General features: G+C 40.0%; 1 protein-coding gene across 1 annotated transcript; it reads right to left on the bottom strand.

Moving 5' to 3' along the window:
• Nucleotides 1–825: 825 nt before the first annotated feature.
• ANKRD66 (ankyrin repeat domain 66) lies at nt 826–13,187 on the bottom strand. Its single transcript, XM_003254205.2, has 5 exons — nt 13,086–13,187; nt 10,113–10,196; nt 7,954–8,128; nt 6,126–6,354; nt 826–1,328 (listed from the first exon to the last, which is right to left on the bottom strand). The coding sequence occupies exons 1-5, from the start codon at nt 13,152–13,154 to the stop codon at nt 1,130–1,132; spliced, it is 756 nt and encodes a 251-aa protein (XP_003254253.1). The 5' UTR covers nt 13,155–13,187; the 3' UTR covers nt 826–1,129.
• Nucleotides 13,188–23,394: the final 10,207 nt, after the last annotated feature.

Below are 23,394 nucleotides of genomic sequence, written 5' to 3' on the forward strand. Positions count from 1 at the left end.
TGAAGTCATCTGCTACTGGTCCAACCTATCATGAGGATTTCTTTTCAAGTACCCAGGAGAGGAATCTTATTAGTCCAGCTCGAGTCAGTTGTCTTCCAATGTTTGTACTGGTCCAAAGCAGGAACTACTCTGCATTGCAGAGCATAGAGAAAGGGATTGATGCTCAAGGGTAGATCAACACGAGGAAAGGTATCCTCTATAGGTATACTGTTTTTCTATAAGATATTCAAACTTTTTTTTCATACCAGAAAATTCAAACAAAGCATGGCTTGTATTAACACAAGCACTAATTGAGGAATATGTAATAAAGATACTTGATAGCTAAATAAATTGATTTAGGCAGAGAAATTAGTATATCTAAAATGCAGAGCAGCCAGGGAAAGTAAAATACACCAGACTAGTCTCCTAGTAGAAGCTTAATATGCTGTCTGGGTTCTATAGCAATGCTGTCCAATAGAAATAAAATAAAAAACACATGGGTAATTTTAAACACTCTAGTAGCCACATGTTTTAAAAAGGAAAACGAAAAAGGTAAAATTCATTTTGGTAATATATTTTATTCAACACAGTATCCCAAATATTATCATTTCAATGTGGAATCAATATTAAGTATTATTAAGGAGACATTTTATATTTTTGTACTAACTGTTCGAAATCTAATGTGTATTTTGCATCTCAATTTGGATGCAATTTTTTATTGGAATTATCTGATCTGAATTTAATTTTCCCAAATTTACAGTTGAAAAAGTAGACCTATAATCACATGTTCATTATTTTACATTATCTCTCGTTCATTATCAGGGATGAAGTTAATTCATGCCAGAGTTTCCTTGTCCCCTGAAATTCTATCATTGTTGGGGGGCAGGGGACAACAGATGCTGACTGTGCAAACCACTGATGGCAAAATGCAAGCAGGTTTTGTCCTCTCCTGGTAATTATTGTACACAGTAGGTGCTAGCCGGGAAACAACAGCCCATGTGGACAGCACCTAATGACAGGTCCATGGGCTTTTGGCAGAAGCCAGGTGGGTAAGGGTCTATGAGTAAAGTCATGGAAAGGCCACCATGCCTAACAGCCTCATTTCTGGCACCAGGGAAAGTTCCCTGCCAGAAAACATAAGGCTGAGTTCTCATACTCTCCTCCCCTTGGTATTGCTGGGCCTGGTGGGGCCTCTACTTTTCTTATTCTTTTTATTCATGTTTTGATTTACGGAAGGAAGAGACAGCTCCAGCTCCCTTTTCTTGGCATCCCAGTCTTCATCACGCTCATCCAGAGGCAGCCCCTTCTGCTGGGCAACACGGCGGTGGTCCTGGCACTCGGGCTCTGCCCTAGGAAAGAAGAGAGGGGCTTCTGAACTTGGAGCAGCAGGGCCTGTTCCAGCCTGGGAATCGGCCTCTATTCACAGGTTCTGCACACCGCAGTGCAGTTGAGAAGGAAGGAGGCCAAGTTTGAGCATTTCCAAGCATACACTTAGGGAAGATCTCAGACGCTAAAGAAACTACTTGGAGGTGGAGAAAAATTGTGGGACCCGAGTGAGATATTAACAGACTCAAAGATAGTCACTCAGCTTGAAGAAAATGCTCCTGATTTTTGAAGTGCTCACATTTATAGAGCAACCTGCAGATTATCGCGAGACTGTTTTCCTTTGTTTATTTTTAGTTTTATTTTTCATAGTTTTAAAAGTGATGTGTGTTCCTTGTATAAAATTTAAAAGTACAGAAACATATAAGGAACAAAATGGGAATCACTCACAATCATATATGTATTATATGTATGTATGAATTATGTAAAAATATATATAATTGTAAATGGATACATGAATGGATAAATAGACAGATAAATAGAGCATTATACACACATAGACAATGGGAAATACACACATATACAGTTTTGTATGAGGCCAAAGGTGAGTATGTGACTTGCTTAAAGGCACTTGGAAAAGTCACTTTTGAATCAATATGAGGACAAATGGAATTTAAGAGGATAGATAATGGTACAGGGAAGGCAAATAGTATTTTAAGTGCAAACTATTATTAAAAGCACAGTTCATTCAAAGGACAGCAAACTCACTAGTCCTTCACCCTAAGCTGGAAGTGACCTTTCAATCTTCAGACCACACCATGTCCTTCCTCTGCCTAGTCACTCTCTGTCTTGTGTTAGTGTTATTTATGTAAACAAGTTATTTCGTCTCCCAAACAGTTAATCTTCTTGATGTCCAGCACTGTATCTGTTTTATTTTACATTGTTTTTAGGGTCTAACTCAATGACACAAATAGAACTCAAAAATATTTGCTAAATGAGAGGTTTATCACTTGGGGGCTGAATCAAAAGCTGAATTGTTTCACAACATTCCCTAGGATATTCAGAAAATGATCACATACTATCTAGGCTTCTTTTGAAGTTCTCTTATGTCCTTTATCTTCATCACCTAGCCCAGGAGCTAACTTACTCAAAATGTGGATCAAAAAGAAATTGCTTAAGTGATCCCCTTGCCTAAAGTCTAGCAGTCTTCAATCCCACGCAGTACCACTGCCAACTCATCTACTACACAAATAAATTGCTAATGCATCTATTTCAGCTTGTGACTCCCCTGATGAGCTCACACTCTTCTGCTTGCCTGGTTCACTGTGGTCACCCACCCTGTCACCTGACCTTTTCCTCCATTCCTCTCTAGTGTGAATCCTCTGCTTAGCCAGGCCACTCATCCCTGCACTGTCCCTCCACTATCCCTCGCCTTCTCACATATACACACAACCTATGCACATTTCCAACTTGGTTCCTTCACTCTGAATCAACAGTTTTTCTCCCTCCTTCATTAGCCAGCTAGCTTTCAAGATCATCCAGGTTAATCCCCCCTTAATTCAGGATTCTTCTTCCTAAACGCTCTAACTGTCAGAAGGGAAGTTCTTAGTGGGAGCTGCTGATAAGTAGAAATGACTCACACATGATGTGACTGACCTTTATTGTTTTTGCTGGCTCAACACTGTCTGCCTACTTTTCTTGGTAATAGCACTCCCCACTATTTGGAGGCAAGCACCCCTCCTGCATTTCAGTTATGCTGGGGTCATATTTCATGTTGATCCCTGGTCACTAGGGAGGGGCTGGGATTACTTAGAGAGAGTCAGTAGAGGACAGCCAAGGGCAGGACCCTGAGGAATGTCAGCATTTAAAAGGCATGCAAGAATATATCATGAGATTTATTCTTAGAAAAAGCACATTTTAAAAGTCATAAGGAATTATCGGAGAAGTAGAAGAAAAACTAAAAGAGAATAGCATCAGATAAAACAAGGAAGAAGAGTTTCCGGAATATTAAATAGTGAATTAAGTGGAGGTAAGATGTGAATTGAGAAGAGGCAATTGATTTAGCGTGAGGAGCTCCCTAATGACTTGAGTGACAGCTGATTCAGTATGAGGATCGGGGAAGAAGTCTGAAGCGTGGGTGAGAGGTGAAGAAGTAGAGACAATTACACAGATTAGTTTCCTCAAATTTAATGTTTCAAAGAAGTACAACTATCATGATTAATATTGCTATATTATATGTTAAAGTTCCAAGGCTATATATGACTATCAAGTAATATCAGTAAGCATTCCTATCATAATATTCAAGCAAATGAAATAACATTGCCTTTTTGAGAGAAAAACATATTTTGAAACTTTTACAAGCAGACATAAAGACAGTTGACATTTCCAAAAAGGCACACGTAGTTTATGAAAATCTATTACGTCCCCAATTTAGCACAAACTCAAAGCTGATCTAATTCTGATATGTAAAATGCACCTCTCTCCTCTGGATGAAAATGAAATAACAAACCCTTCCAACTAACAGACATTTAAAATCTACTCAATTTGATTGCTAACAAGTCAGAGGAAGGACATGTTGTCCTTCCCCAAGATTTTAGGACCTAATGTTTACCATGATCTTAGATCTCGCAAATACAAACTACTAAAGAAGTCAGGTGTTTCTTGATTTATATAGAGTCAAAATTCTATTCCACTGGGGAGAAGAAAGAGAGGGTAGTTGTTTAATGGGTGTGGAGTTTCAGTTTTACAAGACGAAAAAGTTCTGGAGATCTGTTTCACAACGATGTAAATGTACATAACACTGATGAACTGTACACTTTAGAAACAGTTAATATGGTAAATTTTATGTTATGAGTTTTTCATCACAATAAAATACAGAAAACTTCAAAAATTCTATTTTTTACACAAATTATTACTATAAAACATGTTAGACACTCTGAGAGGATAAGTGCTTTTCCTTTTGGATTAAAAAAGTAGATTAGCTTTCAAGTTGCTTAGAAGTGTAGGGAAGAAGAAAGACACAACGGAATTCAGAAGGGCCTCTAACTTTTTGTTTGTTTGATAATACCTATTTGAACATGTTCACAGTCCAAAAAGAAGTCAAGGGAAAGGAAAAAACACTAAAAATACAGGAGAAACAGTAAAGATGTAACAAAGAACACACGAATAATGAATGGCCTTCTAGAAGACATAAAGGATTAGATCAAGAGTCTATATGGAGGGGTAATACTTTATAAAGGAGGGACAGGACGGCAAGAAGGAGCTGATGTAAATGTACATAAAATATGCAGGTGTGAGAGTTGAAAAATGTGTAACCCATGGCTTCAATATTTTTTCTAAAGTAGAAGGCATACCTCTGAAAGACAGGCTGAGGTGTGATGTGGCTTTGGAATTGCCAGTGAGGGAGTAGGATAGGAACAGATAGCCAAGCTGCTCTGAGGGCTCAGATAAAAGTGGAAATATTCAAACTGCTGGTGATACCCATATATTGATATGTGGGATTTTCTCTAGCTGAACAAGCATAAACGTGGAGAAGACAGAGATTCATCTAAGGTTGGGAATTCTGGGTTATATGCTGGGTTGAGAATTAATAGCAGGAATAGCGGGAAGAGAGTGGAAGAATGAAGTGTATTATGGTACTCATATGGTAGAGGAAATTTAGTGAGACCTTCAGGAAGGTGATAGATTAGGAGAAAAAGGAGAAGTTGAATGACAAGAGATCTTGACGAATTCAAGACCTGGTGATAATGCAGGAACTGATAAAGTGAAGAGAGCTATGGTCACATTGTGGTATGTTAGGATTTTAAAAAGTTCAGAGAACAATGTCTGCTGATGCTGAGGTCCACAGAGGATGGAGATCATTGAATGTAGGGGATGATGGATGAAATTGGAGAAAAGTGAATCTGTGAGTCAGGACTCAAGGTTCTGCCTCTTTACTCCCCAAAGCATCTCAATTGTGATATTGGATATTTTTAATGTAAGACATTACCTTTAAGAGAATGTCTCTTGGGTTACTTCTATAGATAACTAATATCATCATAGGCAAAATTTTCACTTGTTCAACTTTCTGAAGATAACTGCACTTTCAGGTTCTTCGGAGGGCACCCCATCATGAACTGCCCCTGTAGATGGCATTGCTGTCTGTATCATTTGGTTTCCAAGCAACGATGCCCTCACTCCGATACTCTACTTTCTCTTGTATGAATTGCTTGTCGAAGTAATCAAATTCTAAGTTTCCAAATTTTGTTCCATCCCTCTCAGAACTATAACTGTTATGCAAATTATTGGTGCTTAATTATGTTTGAATGCTTGGCTGAGAGAAATAAATAAACAGGTGCTAGTTAAGTTCTTTGTGTGTAAATAGGGCATTCACAGATGAACACAGAAGTTTTAAAAGATAGGAGGGCACTGAAAAATGGAAGTCTAATTCACCTGCCTCATTTTAAATATGAGAAAACTGAGGGTCGGGAAGCTGCCTTGACTTGCACAAGGTCACACAGCCAATTTGGATGCCTTTCAGAAAGCTGAAGGTCATGATTCTTGCACCATGCCCCATCTTCAAACTTGGTATTCCAATTCTCTTATCTGAGATAATTTTTGTATAATCAAAACAATATGTTAATATAGTTTTGACCCCTAAACTAGTCTTTTAAGTGAAACATTAATAAAAGTAACTCAACTAAAAAATCAATAAAAATAATAGTCTGTTGGCTGGATTTCCTCATTTCATTTTCATTGACCTGAGACCACAGAATCAGCCAAGATCTTGATCACAGACTCCTGTTCCTCTGCTCCTTCTATAGGTGGAAAAAAAATAAACTTACTTTTCCAGAAATGCCACACAGGCTTTCTGTCCATAGATCTGTGCAATCCTCTTTGGTGTGTCTCCAAAGAAGTCGGGGGCGTCGATGGCAGCATGCAATACATGGAGAGTTTTGAGTACATTCAGATGGCCTGATTCTGCTGCAAAATGAGCTGGGGTCCAGCCCACACTAGTAACCAGGCAGGGCCTGGCTCCATATTCTATCAGGAGCCGTATCACCTCCATTTGCCCTTAGATGTACCAAGAAGAAACAGGATGAGGTTAGGATAAAGATGTCCCAAGTGGCCTGAGGCCAGAGCCAGCCTAGGTAACACAATAGAAGGGGAAACTTTGCCTTTGAGGAGCCTCCAGTTTCCTATTATCATCCCCTCTTCCCTTTTCCCTCTTCTCACCAGGGACTCAGTGCCCTACCTCACCCCATGAACCTTGTTCCCACCCAGGGCCTGAGCCCTGCAAGCCTTCCCTGTCCTCATTCCAAGACATTCCCCTCCCCTGTGCATTGCCACAGGCCATGCCCAGGAATCTTGCTTTATCTCCCAAGCCACACGATACCTGCCTATTGGTAAGGCCCACTGTGCTTCTGACAGTCTCAACACTGAGCCAAAACCGAATATTTTAAGTCCTATTTACGTGATAAATAGCACGGGTTAAGAGCACAGGCTTTCTAGTTGATAGATGTGATTTCATACCCTGACAATCCCACTTGCTAACAAGTGGCACCTCAGACAAGAAACAAATATCTGAGGCCAATTTCCTCATTTGCAAATTAAGGATATTACCCCTTATATCACTGAATTCTTGTAGAGTGCAGGTGAAATCACAGACATGAAGTACACAGTGCCCAGCAAATAGCAAATCTTCACTAAAAGGTGTTTCGCTATAGCTACCATCACTTTGTACTTAGATTTTCTCAAAAATATCCCAACTAATTTCTCTGCAGCCAGTCTTGCTTCTTGTCAACCCATTCTCCACACAGGAATCACAATAAATGTTTAAAAAGCAAAGTTGACCATAGCACTTTCTTACTTAACATTCTTTAATGGCCTTTTATTGCCAAAGCCTTTGAGAGGCCCACTGCCTGAGTTTTTGCCACTATCTTCCTCTAATTCTGTAACTGAGCTATGTAAGGCGTGGGGGATTCAATGAGGAATGAAGCAAAGTCCGTATCCTTCTTTGTGATGCTCTATTCCTGTTAGAGGTTGAGAGGGCAAAGGACTAATATTAACTGAGAGCAGACTATAAGATAGGCACTGTACACTCATTATTTTACTGAATTCCCATCACAAGGCTCCAAGGTGGCATTCCTGCACACGTTATTTAGATATCAGGCCCAGAGACATCGAATAACTTGCTTAAGATGCTACAACTAGTAAGCAGTGACATCAGGATTAAAATGTTCCATCTGGGGCCAGGCATGGTGGCTCACACCTGTAATCCCAGCACTTTGGGAGACTGAGGTGGGCGGATCACTGGAGGTCAGGAGTTCAAGACCAGCCTGGCCAACATGGAGAAACAACTTCTCCATTAAAAATACAAAAATCCACTAATTGTGGTGGCACACACCTGTAATCCCAGCTACCTGGTAGGCTGAGGCAGGAGAATCGCTTGAACCCAGGAGGTGGAGGTTTTAGTGAGCTGAGATTGTGCCACTGCACTCCAGCCTGGATGACAGGCGAGACTCTGTCTCAAAAAAAAGAAAAAAGATGAAATGAAGTTTCCATCTGGCACTAAAGAAATGTTTGTTCCACTCCCCCACATAGCCTACTGATTGATAGCCTCATGAATGGTGGACTCAAAAGGGCAGATCTACCTAAGCATTGCCCACTCACCTTTGATTGCAGCCCAGTGAAGTGGGGTCCGGTCATTCCAGTCTACATCTTTGTAGTTTGGGTCACAGAGACCTTTCTTCAAAATCTTCTTCACTAAGCTGTAGTCTCCTGCAGCCACAGCTTGGTGAAGCTTTGTCATGTCTGACATTTTGGCCAATTCCATGACAGAAAACAACTGTGGGAGAGACATGCCACTTAGGAAATTCTATGTAACCCTTTATTCCTAGCGAGTAATCCTATAGACTACTGTATCATTTATTTCCTTTCCTGCTGCATGCATTTGCCTCTCAGTTTGCCTCATGTGTGTGGCGTGAGTGTGTACTTAGACCTTAGCTCCTGTGGATAGTGCCCGCCTGTCCCCTACCCTAAAACTATTGGTGGCTCCCACTGCACACAGAATGATGTCTAAACTTACGGGCTGATACACTGCTACCTGGCCTCAAACTATCCTCCAGTGCTATTTCCTACTCCTACTTCAGAGTTCTAGTAGTGTTCCCTTACATTAGTAAGTTAAGTTAGTAAGTAAGTAAGTTAGGAAGCGAGAATTACATGTAATTCTGTGCCTTATCTTTCTTATCTATAGAATGGATAAAATCTGCCAGGGTTGTTGTAAGGATAAATGTCAATTTGCAAAAAAAAAATTATATTGGATACAGAGCAGGTACTCCATGAAAATTAAATAGTATTAATGTTGTTACACCCATTGAGATGGACACGCAATCACACAAATAAATACCTAAAAATTGTTATTAATGTTATGCCATAAACTAGCAGTTCTCAAACTATAGTCCATAGACCCTCAGAAATCCCTGGAGTGCTTTCAGGGGATGTGTGAAGTCAAAGCTGTTTTCATTATATTGAAATATTATTGGCCTTGTTACACTGTGTTGACAATTGTTCTGATGGCTCAAAAGCAATAGTGTAGAAAACTGCTGGTACCTTAGCATGAAGCAAGGCAATGACACCAAACTGGACCTGGAATCATGCCATTTACCACACACTCAGAGTAAATTTTAAAAAGCCAGTTACATAGGAACATCCTAAATGAAACAATAAGAATTATTTTTATTAAATCTTTATCTTTGATTACATGACTAAATAAATGTGTTTTTAGAATATCACACAATGAAATGTGTGAATGTTTAGAAAATATTTATCACCCTAAAGACCAATATTTTCATGACAAAGAAAGGATGTTACAAAATCATGCATGGATAAAGAGATCCATTTGGTAGACCAATGGATTTTAATAAAACCATATAGAAAGTGCATTGATATCATTTCAGATTGCACATTGCAACTAACCTTTAAGACACTACAACTTACCCAATTTTGTTGTAGTATCAAACAATATCCACAATTACCTGAAAATATTCCTTCCTTTTCCAACTTTATATATATAATATATATGTGTATATGTACACACATATATGTATATATAATATACATGTGTATATGTGTACGTGTGTATATAATATATATCATTATATATTATATATACATGTGTATGTATATGTGTATGTATATATATATCATGCACATATATGTATATATATATTATATATACGTGTGTGTGTGTGTGTGTGTGTATAACCAGATTTGCTTTATATACTTTAACCAAAACAACAAACTGAATGCAGAAGCAGATACAAGAATCCAGCTGTCTTCTATTAAGTCAGATATTAAAGAGATTGGGCAGGGGAGAGTAAACCTATGTGACTAGTCACATTTGTTTTGCAAAATATATTTATTTTCATAAAATGTCATTTATATGATAGCATAATAAGTTTATTACAGTTTTTTAAATGAACTAATCAATATTTAAAAGTTTTCTCAGTTTTAATTTCCAGTAGAATAAATTGACAGCTATAACCCACATAAACAAAAGCTCTCTGGGGTTCTCAATAATTTTTAAGAGTAGAAAGAAGCTCTGAGAACAAAAAGGTTGAGAGCTGCTGACGTAAACAAGGAGCTGAGATAGAAAACAAGAGTGGAGAGAGTGCCACTTGAGATGGGGCCATTGGGAATGTCTCTGATCTCAAGATTTAAGTTGGGATCATAAGAAGGAGCTGGAGTCAACTTCACTAACTGTGACCAGCAGCAGCAGCCCCTGGGAACTTGTTAGAAATGCAAATTATTGTGCTCAGCCCCAGACTTACAGAATCTGAAACTCTGGGCGGGGGTCCGGCCATCTTTGTTGTGGTAAGCCCTCCAGGTGAGTGCTTTGAAATGTGAGAACAGCCCTGGAGGGAGAGAAAGAAAAGTAAATGTAATTAAAATGCAATGCCCTAAATGCCCAGAGGACAGAGAGAAAGAGCCATTCACAAAGACCTGAAAGTAAAAGGAGCTTTCTCTAAAAGTGGCCTAAGCTGGGTCCTGATGTGATGGGTGAGATACATATTGGCGACTGATGGAGGTGGAGGATCCCCAACTGAAAGACAGCATGTATGTGGCCGGAGTCACACACTGCAAAGGGCAAGTAGTTCCTAATGTGTAAACCAAGAGTCAATAAACTTTTTCTGTAAAGAACCAGATGATAGTAATTTTTATGCCAAGAGGAAAAACAAAAAAGAGGGGAAAAAAAGAGAAGCAAAAATTATGCCAAGAGTCTATTATATATATGTGAGAAAGAAAACTCCTGCTCCACCCTGCCCCCCTTGCCTGGGGTGGATCTTTCTACCCTCTTTGTACCCTGGAGCCCTCAGCTGCAGATATTCTTAGGGGAAGGTGGACAAGCCTGAGGGGGAAGGGCCTGGTCGGTGAGATGGTCAGTTTCACTCTGCCCTAGTGATGCTCAGATCCCAGTGAGCTTTCTGTCCTCCTAGAGGGGTCATCTCCAGTTGATTGGCAGGAGACACGGAGGCTCATGGAGCCACCAACTCCCATACTGAGATTCCACTGCTCAGTCCCAGCAGTTGCCACCAGCAGAGTCCCCATTGTGTAGGTGGTGACCAGCAGGGCCTGGGCAGTGGCCAGGCACAGCTGTGGGCTGCTGAGGGGGCAGCAGGGGCAGAGGGCATTGCCTGGGCTTGCTCTGGGAATCTCACTGTGCTATCCCATGGAGGTTCAACACCTTAAATGGTGACCACGGGCCTACGAAAGCGGGGTGAGCCAGATTTGGCCTGTAGACCATAGCGTGCTAACCTCTGATGTATGCAAATCATTAGAGATCTTGTTAAAATGCAGATTCTGATTTAGTAGGTCTGGAACCTGGCCTGAGATTCTGCATTTGTAACAAGTTCTCACAACGGTACTAGCTCACTTACCACACTCTGAGTAGCAATATCTCTGTGGCTGAAAAGTAAGGTATAGACTGGCAGGAGGCAAAATTGGAGAGCTGAGGAGGGAGTAAGGATGTGGCAGCTGTTCTCAACTGAGGGGCTACATGAGAATCAGCAGTGGGTTTTTAAAAATACAGATGCCTGGGCCTCAGTCCAAAAGGAATCAGAACCTTTGGGTGTGCAGGACAAGGATTGGGCATGTTTTGTGAAGTAGATGCTCTGTACATACTATGTTAGGTAAGAGAGAAGATGGCACAGACTGCATTTTACTTTTAAAATTCATTTTAATAGAAATCCCTTACACTGGAGCGTTTGATCGATGACAAAATAGTAAACAAAAATGCTAGAGTGTTTCTAATCTGAGGGTGCCACTAAAATAAAACCATTTTTTAAATCAGTATCTAGAAGTCTTTCGCTTGCCTTTCATAGAGGCCTTTAAGCAGGTTTACATTTCAACCAACCCCATTTGTCCCACATTTGAGTTCATGCCAAGATTCCATAACTTCCCATGGGTGAGTTGCAATTCAAGTGGAAGCATTGGGCAGCAAAATTTATTTCCAGAGAAATGGAAAAGCTGATTCTAAAAAAATCATATGGAAATGCAAGGGACCCAGAAGAACAAAAACAATCTTGAAAGAGAACAAAGTTAGAGGACTCACACTTCCTGATTCCAATAAGTATGCCAGGACAATTCAGTGACAACATAATAGTCTTTTCAATAAATGATGCTGAGACAACTGGATATCTACAGGTAAAAGAATGAAGTTGGTCCTCTCCCTCACAGAGATTTATTCCTGTGTTTTCCTCTAAGAGTTTTATAGTTTTAAGTCTTACTTTTAAGTCTGTGATCCGTTTTGAGTTAATTTTTATACATGACAACAATTGCCACAAAACAATTGAACATAAATATAAGGGTTTTTTCTAGACTCTCAGTTCTACTCCATTGCCCTAAATATCTATCTTCATGCTAGTACTACACAGTCCTGATTACTGTAAGTTTGTAGTAAGTTTTGAAATGGGAAAGTCTGAGTATTCCAATGAGCTATATACCCAAGAGAAGAAAAACATATATCCATATAAACATTTGTACATGAATGTTCATAGAAGCATTATTTATAAGAGGCAAAAGTGGAAACATCCCAAAGGTTCATCAATAGATGAACAGATACACAAAATGTGGAATATCCATATAAAGCATTCTTATTTGGCAATAAAAAGGAATGAAGTACTGATACATACTTTATGGATGAACCCTGAAACACGCTAAGTGAAAGAAGCCAGTTACAGAAGACCACATATTGTATACCTCCATGTATGTGGAATGCCCAGAATAAGCAAATCTAGATAGTTAGAATGTAGACTATAGGCAGCGTAGGGCTGCGATGGAGGTTGGATGGGGAGTGACTGCTGATAAGTACAGGATTTCTTTTTGGGGTGATGAAATGATTAGACGCTTTCACAACTCCAAAAGGCCCAAAACCACCGAATTGTACGTTTGAAATGAATCCAATTTTATGGTATGTGAATTGTATCTTAACAAAGCTGCTTTACAAAAAAACTATTAATTAGAAGCTTTCTACAAAACAAAAACAAACACAATTTGTTTGCAGAAAGCATATACAATTCACTAGCTTAGCATTGACTACAGAAATTTATCAATTACTTCCTTTAGCAACCAATCCTTGTGAATTTGGTTAAATGCACTTGATTTCCTATCTTTCTGGTAGAGGCACATCTACCATAAAGATAGGAAATCAAGTGCAAAGTAGTCAATAAATATCAGTTCTAATAAATGTGAGTGGTTTTTAAATAACTATAGTAAATAAGAAAGGGTAACTTAAAAACACTTACTGTCTTCTGTGAAATTTGAGGAGCTCTGTGCTGGCAGGCACTCCTAACCATCCGGAGTGTTGTGCCCATGCCATGGAAACTGACTCCTCCTTCTGCATGAAAGCCAGCCAGTCAACTTCAGCTTCCCTAGGTGTCTGGGTGGGGTGGGATTGCCAGTCTGCTTCACACCCTAACTCTTCAGCAGTTCCAGCCATCCTTTTTAGTCCAAATGTGTTGGCCCTAAACAGGTTCTTTCAAATAGTATTTAATGCAAAAAATAAAAATAAAATAAAATTTAAAAAGCTGTGAGTGATTGTCTGCCCACATAACACTGTGATGGAGGTAGGCTGCTTACAGACCACATAACCGTAAGAGATGTGAGACCTGTGGGGGAGTGGGGACAGTGTGGGCTCCTCACATTCAGAAGCAGCTGTCAGGTCTTGGGCAAGTTCCTTAACTTTAGAGAGGTTTTTTTTTCTTTTTTTTTTTTCTCACCAATAACATGAAATTTTAACATCTTTTTTTGTATAGTGCTATTATATATGACTAGCTAAAATAATTTAGAAAACACTTGGCACAGGGTAGATGCTTTTACAAAAAAGAAGAAGAAGAAGGAGGAGAAGGAGGAGCAGGAGGAGGAGAAGGAGAAGGAGGAGGAGAAGGAGAAGGAGAACCAAAGAAAAATTCCCAGGTGCTTTCTTTTTGCTTCCTCTTTTTACCCCTTGCTCTAAGCGAATATCTACCATATTGATGATGATGCTGGTCAAAAAGACCTATTTCTTCTTCCTCTCTTTCTATGTTTTCCCTGCCTTTTCCCTCTCTCCTTCCTTTTCTTTTTCCCTCTCTCTGAAGGGAGTTCCTCTCTCTCTCTCTCTCTCTCTTACTCTCTTTCCCACCTCCCTCATTCTCCATCCATTTCTCTCCCTGCCTTTCTTCCCATATGTATTTAGTAAATGCCTTATATCTGTCAAGCACCACTGTACTGGGTGGGCCCTGTGAAGATCAAGATACTCATTGTTCCTGTCTTCCTTGAGCTTTTGGTCTAGATAAGAATAAACAAGAAAACAAATAAATGTACACAAGTAGACTCACAACCTGTACAAGTACCATGAACAAACTATACAATAGCAGAGAACACCAGGAAAGGAGTATGGGCAACTTAGGGGATGACATTTGAGGGTCTGAGGGGAGACCTGGCACAGCAGAAGAAATCAGGCATCTGAAGAGCTAGGAAGGTGACCTGGGAAGAGTGAGGGGAGGAGCTTGGCTTAGGTGAAGAATGAAGAAGAGGAGGATGCAGCTGGTTTATGGAGTGTGGGGCAAGTAGAAGATGAGATCATTCCCAGTCTACTAGGACATGGTAAGTAGTTTGGATTTTATCACAAGTATAATGGGTAGACGTTGGAAGCACTTAAACAACGAAGAAGAATGTGCAACTTTTATTTTCTTAAAAGACTGCTTTGACTATATTGTGGAGAATGGAGCAAAGGGAGACAAGATTGAAAGCAGGAAGATTGCTGAGGAGGCTACTGTGGAAGTCCAGACAAGAAAGGATGGTGACTTGGTGAACTGTGGCCATAGAGATGAGAGAAGTGAGTGAAATTAAAAGTTTTTTAGGAGGGAACATTGACAGAAGTTGCCAATGGATTAGACATGAGTACTGGGGGGAAAGAAGGCATCAAGGATGATCCTCGGGTTTCTGGCTTGATGAACCTGGTGGAAGGTGGTGACATTGGTGGTAGGAGGTGACTAGGGTAGGGCCAGGTTTGGGTAAGGGAAGGACAGTAAAAATGAAGTGTTCTGTTTCAATGTGTTAAGTTTGAGATACCTATGAGACACCCAAATATCAAGTAGGAATCCAGAGTTCTGTGACTTTGGGCTAAAGATACATATTCTGGAGTTATCAGCATATAGGTGACATTTAAAGATGTAAGAGTATATCAGATAATCTAAGGATAGCAAGTGCAGAGAGGAGACCCAAGCTCTGAGGCCCATAGATCTGGCAGCAAAGAATAATTAGCAAAGGGTATTAAGAAGCACCACTGAGAGGTAGGAGGGAAACCAGAAGAATTGTGTCTTACAGAAGCCAAGAGGAGAAGAGTGTGGTTAGAAGGAGTAGCTGTTAACCATGTAAAAGGGAGTAGAGTTTAATGTGTGTCTATCACAAGCCAGAAAGATGCACATGAGACCCCTTCCCCACCCTCAAAGAGCTCAGTGCCTCATCACCCTTTCTAAGATTTGTAACAGTTCTGGTTCAGCTTGATTTCGTTGAACAAATACCTGATGAGTAACTAGTATGTGTTGATGCAAGGGTGCAGAAACAGAGGTCTTGCCCTCAAAGAGCTTGTAATAAGGGACAGATGGTAAAAAGTTGCATGCGTCTGGGGCCTCACCTTCTCTTACACCCTCTCACAGATTTCCTTCCCCTAATAACAGGTGTCCCACATCTAATTTCTTGACAAGCCATGAGCTGGCCAGAGAGTGAGGCAACCAAAGGGAGAGGCCCCCAGGATTTCCCCAGGATTTTCCACAAGTTAAGATTGAGTTACTTCCACTATACTAAAAGGAAGAAGAAGAAGAAGTGACAAAAAAAGGTGCAAAATGTTGTAGTATGTTTTGAATAAAAAAGTAAAATTTTGACATAATACACAGGGCTATATAAAAATAAGTAAGGCCAAAATAAATCTTGATCTTATGAAAATATTAATTATTTGTTAACTACAAATAGTAGGGTCTGCTAATGTGATACTCAGTTTGTATGATACATGTTTCTCAGTGCTCTTAGTGTGCCTTTGTGACTGAATGAAGGTCAAAAGTCTACATTCAAGAGTCTCTCGCCTATCCTGCAATAGGTCACAGAGGCCACCTGGCGCAATATCTATGGGCCAGCCGTTGATCTTTGGTCATATTGGCTCAAGCACTGGGACTAAAGTTTCTGGATAAGGTGACTTCCATGAGACCTTTTTCCCATAGAATCAAAGTCATTTTTAGATCAGGAAGAAACTCTGGAAATAATGAATCCAAAACTCATTTTATAGGTGAGAATATTGAGAGCCATTGACATTAAATTATTTATTTAAACTAACACTGCTACTGTGTCTTAATTCATCTCTTACCACCTCCCCGACCCCAGCTAAGTTCAACATACAGAATAGATGCACAGCAACCGCACGTTAAGGGTTCAGTTCAGGGTTCAGGGTTGAGTGGGTATGGTCTGGGCAGCTCTGCCACCCATGAGCTGCTGACTCATGCTTGGGACACTGAGACTTGATTCTCTCCTACCTCCTTCCAATTCTAAAGAGGATGATAATAATAACAAACCCATATAGGCTTTGTTCTAAGTACTTTAAAACACATTAACAAGTTTATTTCTGTGGGGAAGTTACACTTATTATGCCTACTTTACAGAAGCAAAAACAAAGGCACGTAGTAGTCGAGTTACTTCGTTAAGTTTACAAAGCTAGCTGTGGGACAGTTCTGGTAGTTTGGTTGCAATATCCATGTTCTTATCTACTGTGCCACATATTGCCTCCTGTGGTGGAAGTCAAACTTACATGCAAAAGTTAATGAAGTTAAGACTTCTCTCCCTAGGAAATAACCCAGTTTCAACTGCGTATGAAAGAGGCAACACAGTAAAGGGACGAAATGGTGACTTGGACAATGGGAATGGCAGGAAGGAAATGGAATATTTTTTAGATGGCTTTGTGCCTCAGGCATTGTTCTAAGTATTTTATGGATATTATCTCATCAATCCTAGCACCAAGCCTGGAATACAGATAATTTGCAGGCAAAGAAACAGGCTCAGCTGCTCTGCCTATGGAGTAGCCATTCTTTTCTTTACTTCTCTCTTGAAAAAAATATAAAAGAAAGAAACTGAGGCTCAGAGAGCTTAAGCGTACTCAAATCAGGTCTCTGTATTTCTTGCATTTCGTGTTATGAGGATGACAGCTGATGAAACTTGGTGCCTGATGGTGCGACTACCAAAGCTCATACCTCAGGCAAGTTCTAGAGTTCCCTGCATCTGGGACTAGGAGGGTGAGAATTGGGTTCCATCTGGGCTTCTGGATTACTCATTCCCTTCTATCTATATCCATTTTGCTGGAGCTTTCACAGGGCCTCCTATTCAAAGAGTAGAACCTGAATTGACGTCTTGGACCACCCATGGGAAGAGACTGGAGAAAAAGCACGTGCTGGATCTAGGATTCCAGCATTGCTGCTGATCAGCCCAAACTAGAAGTGTGTGTCAATCCATCATGAAACTTGTAAAATCTTGTTCTGGGGAGTTAGGATTTCCAAGTGGGCCATATTTCCTCTAAGGTGTTGTTTTACTAGCAGATACCAGCTTCAAAGACAGCTATGGCTCTCCTCTCAGTCTCTCCTGTGTGCTGCACAAACTCAAGGTGGGCCTACGTAGATCCCCGCCTCTGTAGACCCTGACTCTTGCATGGGTTTACAAAAGGGCTCCATATCACTGCCTTGGTATCTCATATCCCTCCCACCAAGGAGCCCTTGTCCAGACATGTCATCCTTTCTAGACTCTCTGGTGGACCTATTGTCCCTAAATCAAGTTTCTTGAAGGAGTCTCTTTGGGGGATACATTTACAACAAATATTTCCTGAGCACCTGATCACACATGTGAAAAAGATCACATCTCTCTTTAAGGAGTTACTAATCTAGTTGAGGAGGTAAGATATTGCACAACAAAATGTAATCGAGGTTATGTTAAATGCTGTAAGAGGGGCACTAAAGCACTTGAAGACTGGTATATAGGAATAAGCGGGTACGCTGGACATCCTCCATTTGTCTCATCAGATCCACTCTTAATTTTTCCCACCTGGCATCCATGGACTCTGGTGCCACTGACTTCCAGTTGGGCCTGGGCAATTTTCAGCATGAGATTGAAGGGTGGATGGAGAATGGGTTTGGAATATTTAGTTCCTTGGCCTCCTTCCTGCCTGAGTGCCAAGGGTTTGCTGTGAAGGTCACAGTTCCTCTCTGGTGGCCTTCTCTATAGTGTTGCTCTTGCCAGGTCACAGCTACTGCTTTCTCCTCTTGCTCCTGCAGGCACATGCATGATAAGGGCTCTTCAGTGTTGTTTGCCCAGAGGCACTGCACTATGCTTTGTTGGGTTTCCTAAACTCTGCTTTCACCTTTGTCCACATTCACTTTGTTAAACATCCATCCAATAATCCAGTTTGAGCATGTTGCATGCTTGCTGCCAGGACCTGGACCAATAAAGTAGGAATTCAACAAGCTAAGGGGATGCCATGACATGAAGTCCAGAATGGCTGAGCATAAAGTGAGCTGAATATGGGAGACCTAAATGAAAAGGAGCTTGAGGCCAGATCCTGGGAGGACACAAATGCCACGTCGGGATGTCTAGATTTTATCTGTACCTGTGTCCAGTGGGACACATTGGCAGTTTCTGAATGGGGAAGTAGACTGAGTTAAAGTCCATCCCTCACTTTTGGAGAGGTAATTTTGCCGTAAGAATGTAAAATGTATTCTGGAGTAAAGGATACCCATGGAGGTGGAAGAGAAGAACGAGTTAGAAGACAAAAATATGCATATACTCTGACTCAGAAAATTCATTTCTAGGTATTTCTCACAAATAATTAAAAACATGCACAAAGATTTAATTGCAATGATAGTCACTGAAGTACCTTTTCAAAAATTAAAAATTATGAACAACCCAAATTTTCACTAACAAGAAAATAAATATTTAGCCTTTCAAACCGATTCTGTAGATGTGGATTTGTTGGCTTGGTAAAATGTTAGTAGTATATGGCTGAAAGAAAATAGAGCCTTATATAAATGGCCAATAATTTCAGTATATGTATTTGTTTTTGTGGAAAAAGCTTAAATGGATATATATTTAATTAGTAATAAGCACTTTTTTAATGAGCATGTATAATTTGTGTAAACAAAAGAAACATTTTGTAATTGTCAAGGTTAGACCTTTTGAGGGCCTTGATTAGCATGAAAACAGTAGGAACTGTGCAACCAGATAAAGGATGTGGGTGACTGAATCACAGTGCCAACTGAGAGAAACCTGGGAGTTCGGATTTAGCACAATGCTTCCCACATGTTGATTAAGGTAAGGGTGTTATCAATGACTGGGGTAAGGAAAAATGCCCTGGAGACCAGTTTGGCAGGCCAGATGGTAGAATCCAGTTACTGAATGCATACAAACAAACCCATTGTGACATCCACAGTTCTCAAGTCCCTAAGTGAACCACGTCCACAAAAGATATCAAGGCATTGCCAATGAGGAATGAAGGCTTAGCCTGGCATTGCATAATAAGTTTTGGAATTGGCTAAAATATCAAATCAAAGATTAGTTTTTTCTACTTCAAAAACTTAGAGGCATAGTTATCATCACTGGACTCTTGGACCTCAAATTCTATTCTCAGACCATGATATTCTCCCTTCCCACTTCTGTCACTCTGTCTTGTGGTAGGTTCTTCCAACCCACACAAACCACCAGTACCTTCCAGGTCTTCCTAGTTATTCACATATATATTCATATATGTATGAATTGTCTTTCTCATATGTATATTTATGTGAAATATCGCAAGATTTCTCTTCAAACAGCCTGCTCAGATTCTTATTCTCTAATTCCAAATTACCGCCCCTCTTTCTTCTCCTTTTCTTCTTTCTGATTTTACTACATGCCCAGGCATGCCACAGCCCCAGCTCACATTTCTTTCCTTATTTGGGAATGGACTGGCGCTCTAGTCCTCTGTAGATGACCCCTTCCTCCTCTTCCCTCTTTCCCATCATAAGCCAACCTTATCTAAGAAAGTTTAAATATTTAACCAATCGAGTCTAGTTTAGATTGTGCGGTCCGACCCCAGCCGATGGGGAAAGGACACAGAGGCAGGAGTCATTTTAGGAATAAAAGCTTCTACTCTCCTTTGTTCAGTGTGCTCTCGTGGCAATCATCCCTGCGAGAAGCACCCTTCTGCGCAGAAGTAAATTTGCTTTGCTAAAAAATCATTTGTTTGCTCCTTTTTCTTTAAGACTTCGAACTGTATTTCTAACAAATTACATATCTCTATATGCATATATATCTATATACATACTAATAGGTAACATCTTTCAAGTGCCCACTCTGCTTGTCAAACATTGTTCCAAGCACTTTACATGCATTATTCCTTATCCTCACTACAACTCAGTGATGTAGTTGTTGTTATTATTTCCATTTTATAGATTAGGAAACTGAGGGCTTAGAAGGCTACATAACTTGCCCAAGACCTTTGAAGGAGTACAGGTAGAGCTGGATTCCAGGCTTTGTCTGACTCTGCTCTCTTAATAACCACACTCACATCTTAATAAAGCATCTAGAAGGTATGTACCAAATTGTTAAATAATTACCAAATGAAGTTGGGGTTACAGGGCAACCTGAACTTCCTATTTTTTTCTGTTTTGTTTAGATTTCTAGCAATATCAATATTACATCTTAACTGGAAAAATGTTTTCAAATTACCATCCATTATGTCATTTTCTTATGACATAATTGATCATGTTGTGATGTACTACTATTGCCATGTGCTAGACTTTGTACTGGATGCGAGAATAAAAATGATGTGGTTCCTGTCCTCAAGGTGCTCACTGTCCAAACTCTATTACATTACCCAGAGGACTTTTTTAGCAACCCCAGCCCTCCTTTCATTCTTATCTTCTGGTTTGTCCTATCCATAGGCCTAATGCTCTTGACATGATGGAGAACTTGACATTCCCAAGATGTATTATTCACTTTTAGGCCCCTGAGCCTTTGCTCATGAAGTTCCATATTCTGTAGAACGAGTAGGAGTTCATCTGGAATAACTCCTACTCATGCTTGAAAGCTACTGCCATGGTGAAGTCTTTTCACAAAGTTCTAATCTTGAAAAGTTTTAAATATGTATTCTGTACAATCACAAGCATAGTTCAAATAAGTGGCAGTGAAATACTAAAAACGAAAAAAAAGAGTCCCCACCTCAGCCCACCCCAACCCCAACGTCAACCTCAGTCTCAATTTCATTGCCATTCTCCAAACTCTTAATGGTTTCTGCTTTTAGATTTCTGGTGGTGATCTCCATGTTTCCAAAATAACATGCTATCTTATTATTTCCTGGTACATCATCTTAGGCCCTATCTACCTAATTTTTCCTAAGAGAAATGAAGATTTAACTCACATACACACTGGTCTTATCTCCTCCCTAACCTACTAATAGAGATATGTCTCTATATTCAGCCCTGCACTGCTCTCTCCTCTGTACATCCAGACCATTTTGTCCTGTCAACTACAGACAGTATCTTTTGACTGTCACTTCCTAAAGTGAGAACCTGAGTACCCCACGCTTCTCTCCACCTTGCTCCTGCTCCTACCCCTTTCTACCTATTGACGTTTACCCTGTGCATTAAAAAAATAATCATATTTGCGTTATCTTTTAGAGTCATAGTTCTTCTTTGACTTGCTTATAAGGTGAATCTAAAAGCAGAAAACCAATACGCAGCATTTCTGTGACTATGTGAATATTGTTCCCTGTAATCTAGTGGAGGGCTTGATTATGCTTCCTGCTCTCGATCATTTGGAGAACATTCAGATTTCAGATTTAAATGGGATCTCCTGTTTGAGACACCACTAATAGCTCAGAATCAATCCATTTTAGGTACATCACACTTGCATCAGGCCTTTCCTGGACATTTTCTCCCTCGAAGATCCTAGTTTTAATTTCAACTTTATACTTTAGATGGAAATAATTTAACCGTAATTTTTTTTCTTTGCATTCTGTCACCTTCTAACAACCTCCAGGGCTTCCAAGTTCCTAGCCATGATTTCGATGGTATTGAACCCTATTTTTCCCTCCAGTCTTCCTACTGCAATCAGGATGGGTTGCTTCCTAGCCTCAACACTGCTGCCATTCTGGGACCTCTCCTGCTTATCTGGGTTGGAGCCACTTTTCTTTGGGTCCCAGACAGTGAGGTTTCCTTGACTCCCACATCTTTCTCAGGATAATTAAATAACTCACCTTGCTGAACTCCCACAGTCCTCTGTATTTGCCTAATAGGGTAGCACTTTATGTTGTTATTTCCTTATCCTCTAGGGAAGGACTGTGTCTTATTCGTCCTTGAAGTGGTACCTGACATACAGCTGGCCCTCATCTCAGTAAACACTATTCAAATTTAAAAAAAACGTTGAGCACATGGCAAGGCACAGTGGCTCACACCTGTAATCCCAGCACTTTGGGAGGCTGAGGCAGGAAGATCGCTTGAGCCTAGGAGTTCAAGACCAACCTGGGCAACATAGTGAGACACTGTCTCTACAGAAAATGAAAATAAAAAATTTAGCCAGGTGTGATGATATGTGTCTGTGATCCTAGCTACTTGGGAAGCTGAGGTAGGAGGATTGCTTGAGCCTGGGAGGTAAAGGCAGCAGTGAGCTGTGATCATGCCACTGCACTTCAGCCTGGGTGACAGAGTGAGACCATGTCTCCAGGAAACAAAAAAGAAAAAAAAAAAAAGAAAGAAAAGAAAAGAAAAAGAAATTGAGCACATTATTACAATTTACTCTAATATCTTGATTGAAGGGAAGAGCCGACTCATCAGTTTCATTCATATTAAAGAGGAAATAGGTCTGCTATGTAGATGGGAAATGAGAGGAGGAATTAAATGTAGGAAATAGAATAACAAAGAACCAACTCATAAAAAACTAAAACAACCCATATCAGACACACCTTATAATCTGTATGTCTGTGTTGACTTATCCTCTTGGAATGTGAGGAATATTCTTTATTAATTTTACTTACGGAGTTGCCAGATATAATACAGGAAGCCCAGTTAAATCTGAATTTCAGATAAACAACAAATAACTTTTTAGTACGTGTCCCAAATATTGCATGGGGCATATTTATACTAAAAAACTATTTATTGTTTATCTGACATTCAAATTTCACCAGATGTTCTGCATTTTTATTTGCTAAATCTGGGCACTCTTCACTGGGCATCTTCTCAGGGCACTAACCTGCCAAATGCCAACTGCTGTGGGGCTGCTCAGAGAATATGACCTAATGACAATGGAGATGACATGTTGCTGGCAATGAGAGAAGTGAATAAAATGTTGCATACTTGTTTTTAGGAGCTGTTCTCCAAGCTTAACACCTTTTTAGTGTGGGGTTAGGTCTTCAACTTCAACTTTGTCTTCATCTTTGTCTTAAGGTCAAAAGAAGACATTAGAGATCTCTTTGGTAGGGCATAATGTATCCTTTTAGATTGATATTTGTGGGCCATTTGTTTTACAGGGGGCTAGTCCAGGAAGTACAAGACAATGTCATTAGGCAGATAG

Source organism: Nomascus leucogenys, chromosome 22a (assembly GCF_006542625.1).
Source record: "Nomascus leucogenys isolate Asia chromosome 22a, Asia_NLE_v1, whole genome shotgun sequence".
NCBI classification, from domain to species: domain Eukaryota; kingdom Metazoa; phylum Chordata; class Mammalia; order Primates; family Hylobatidae; genus Nomascus; species Nomascus leucogenys.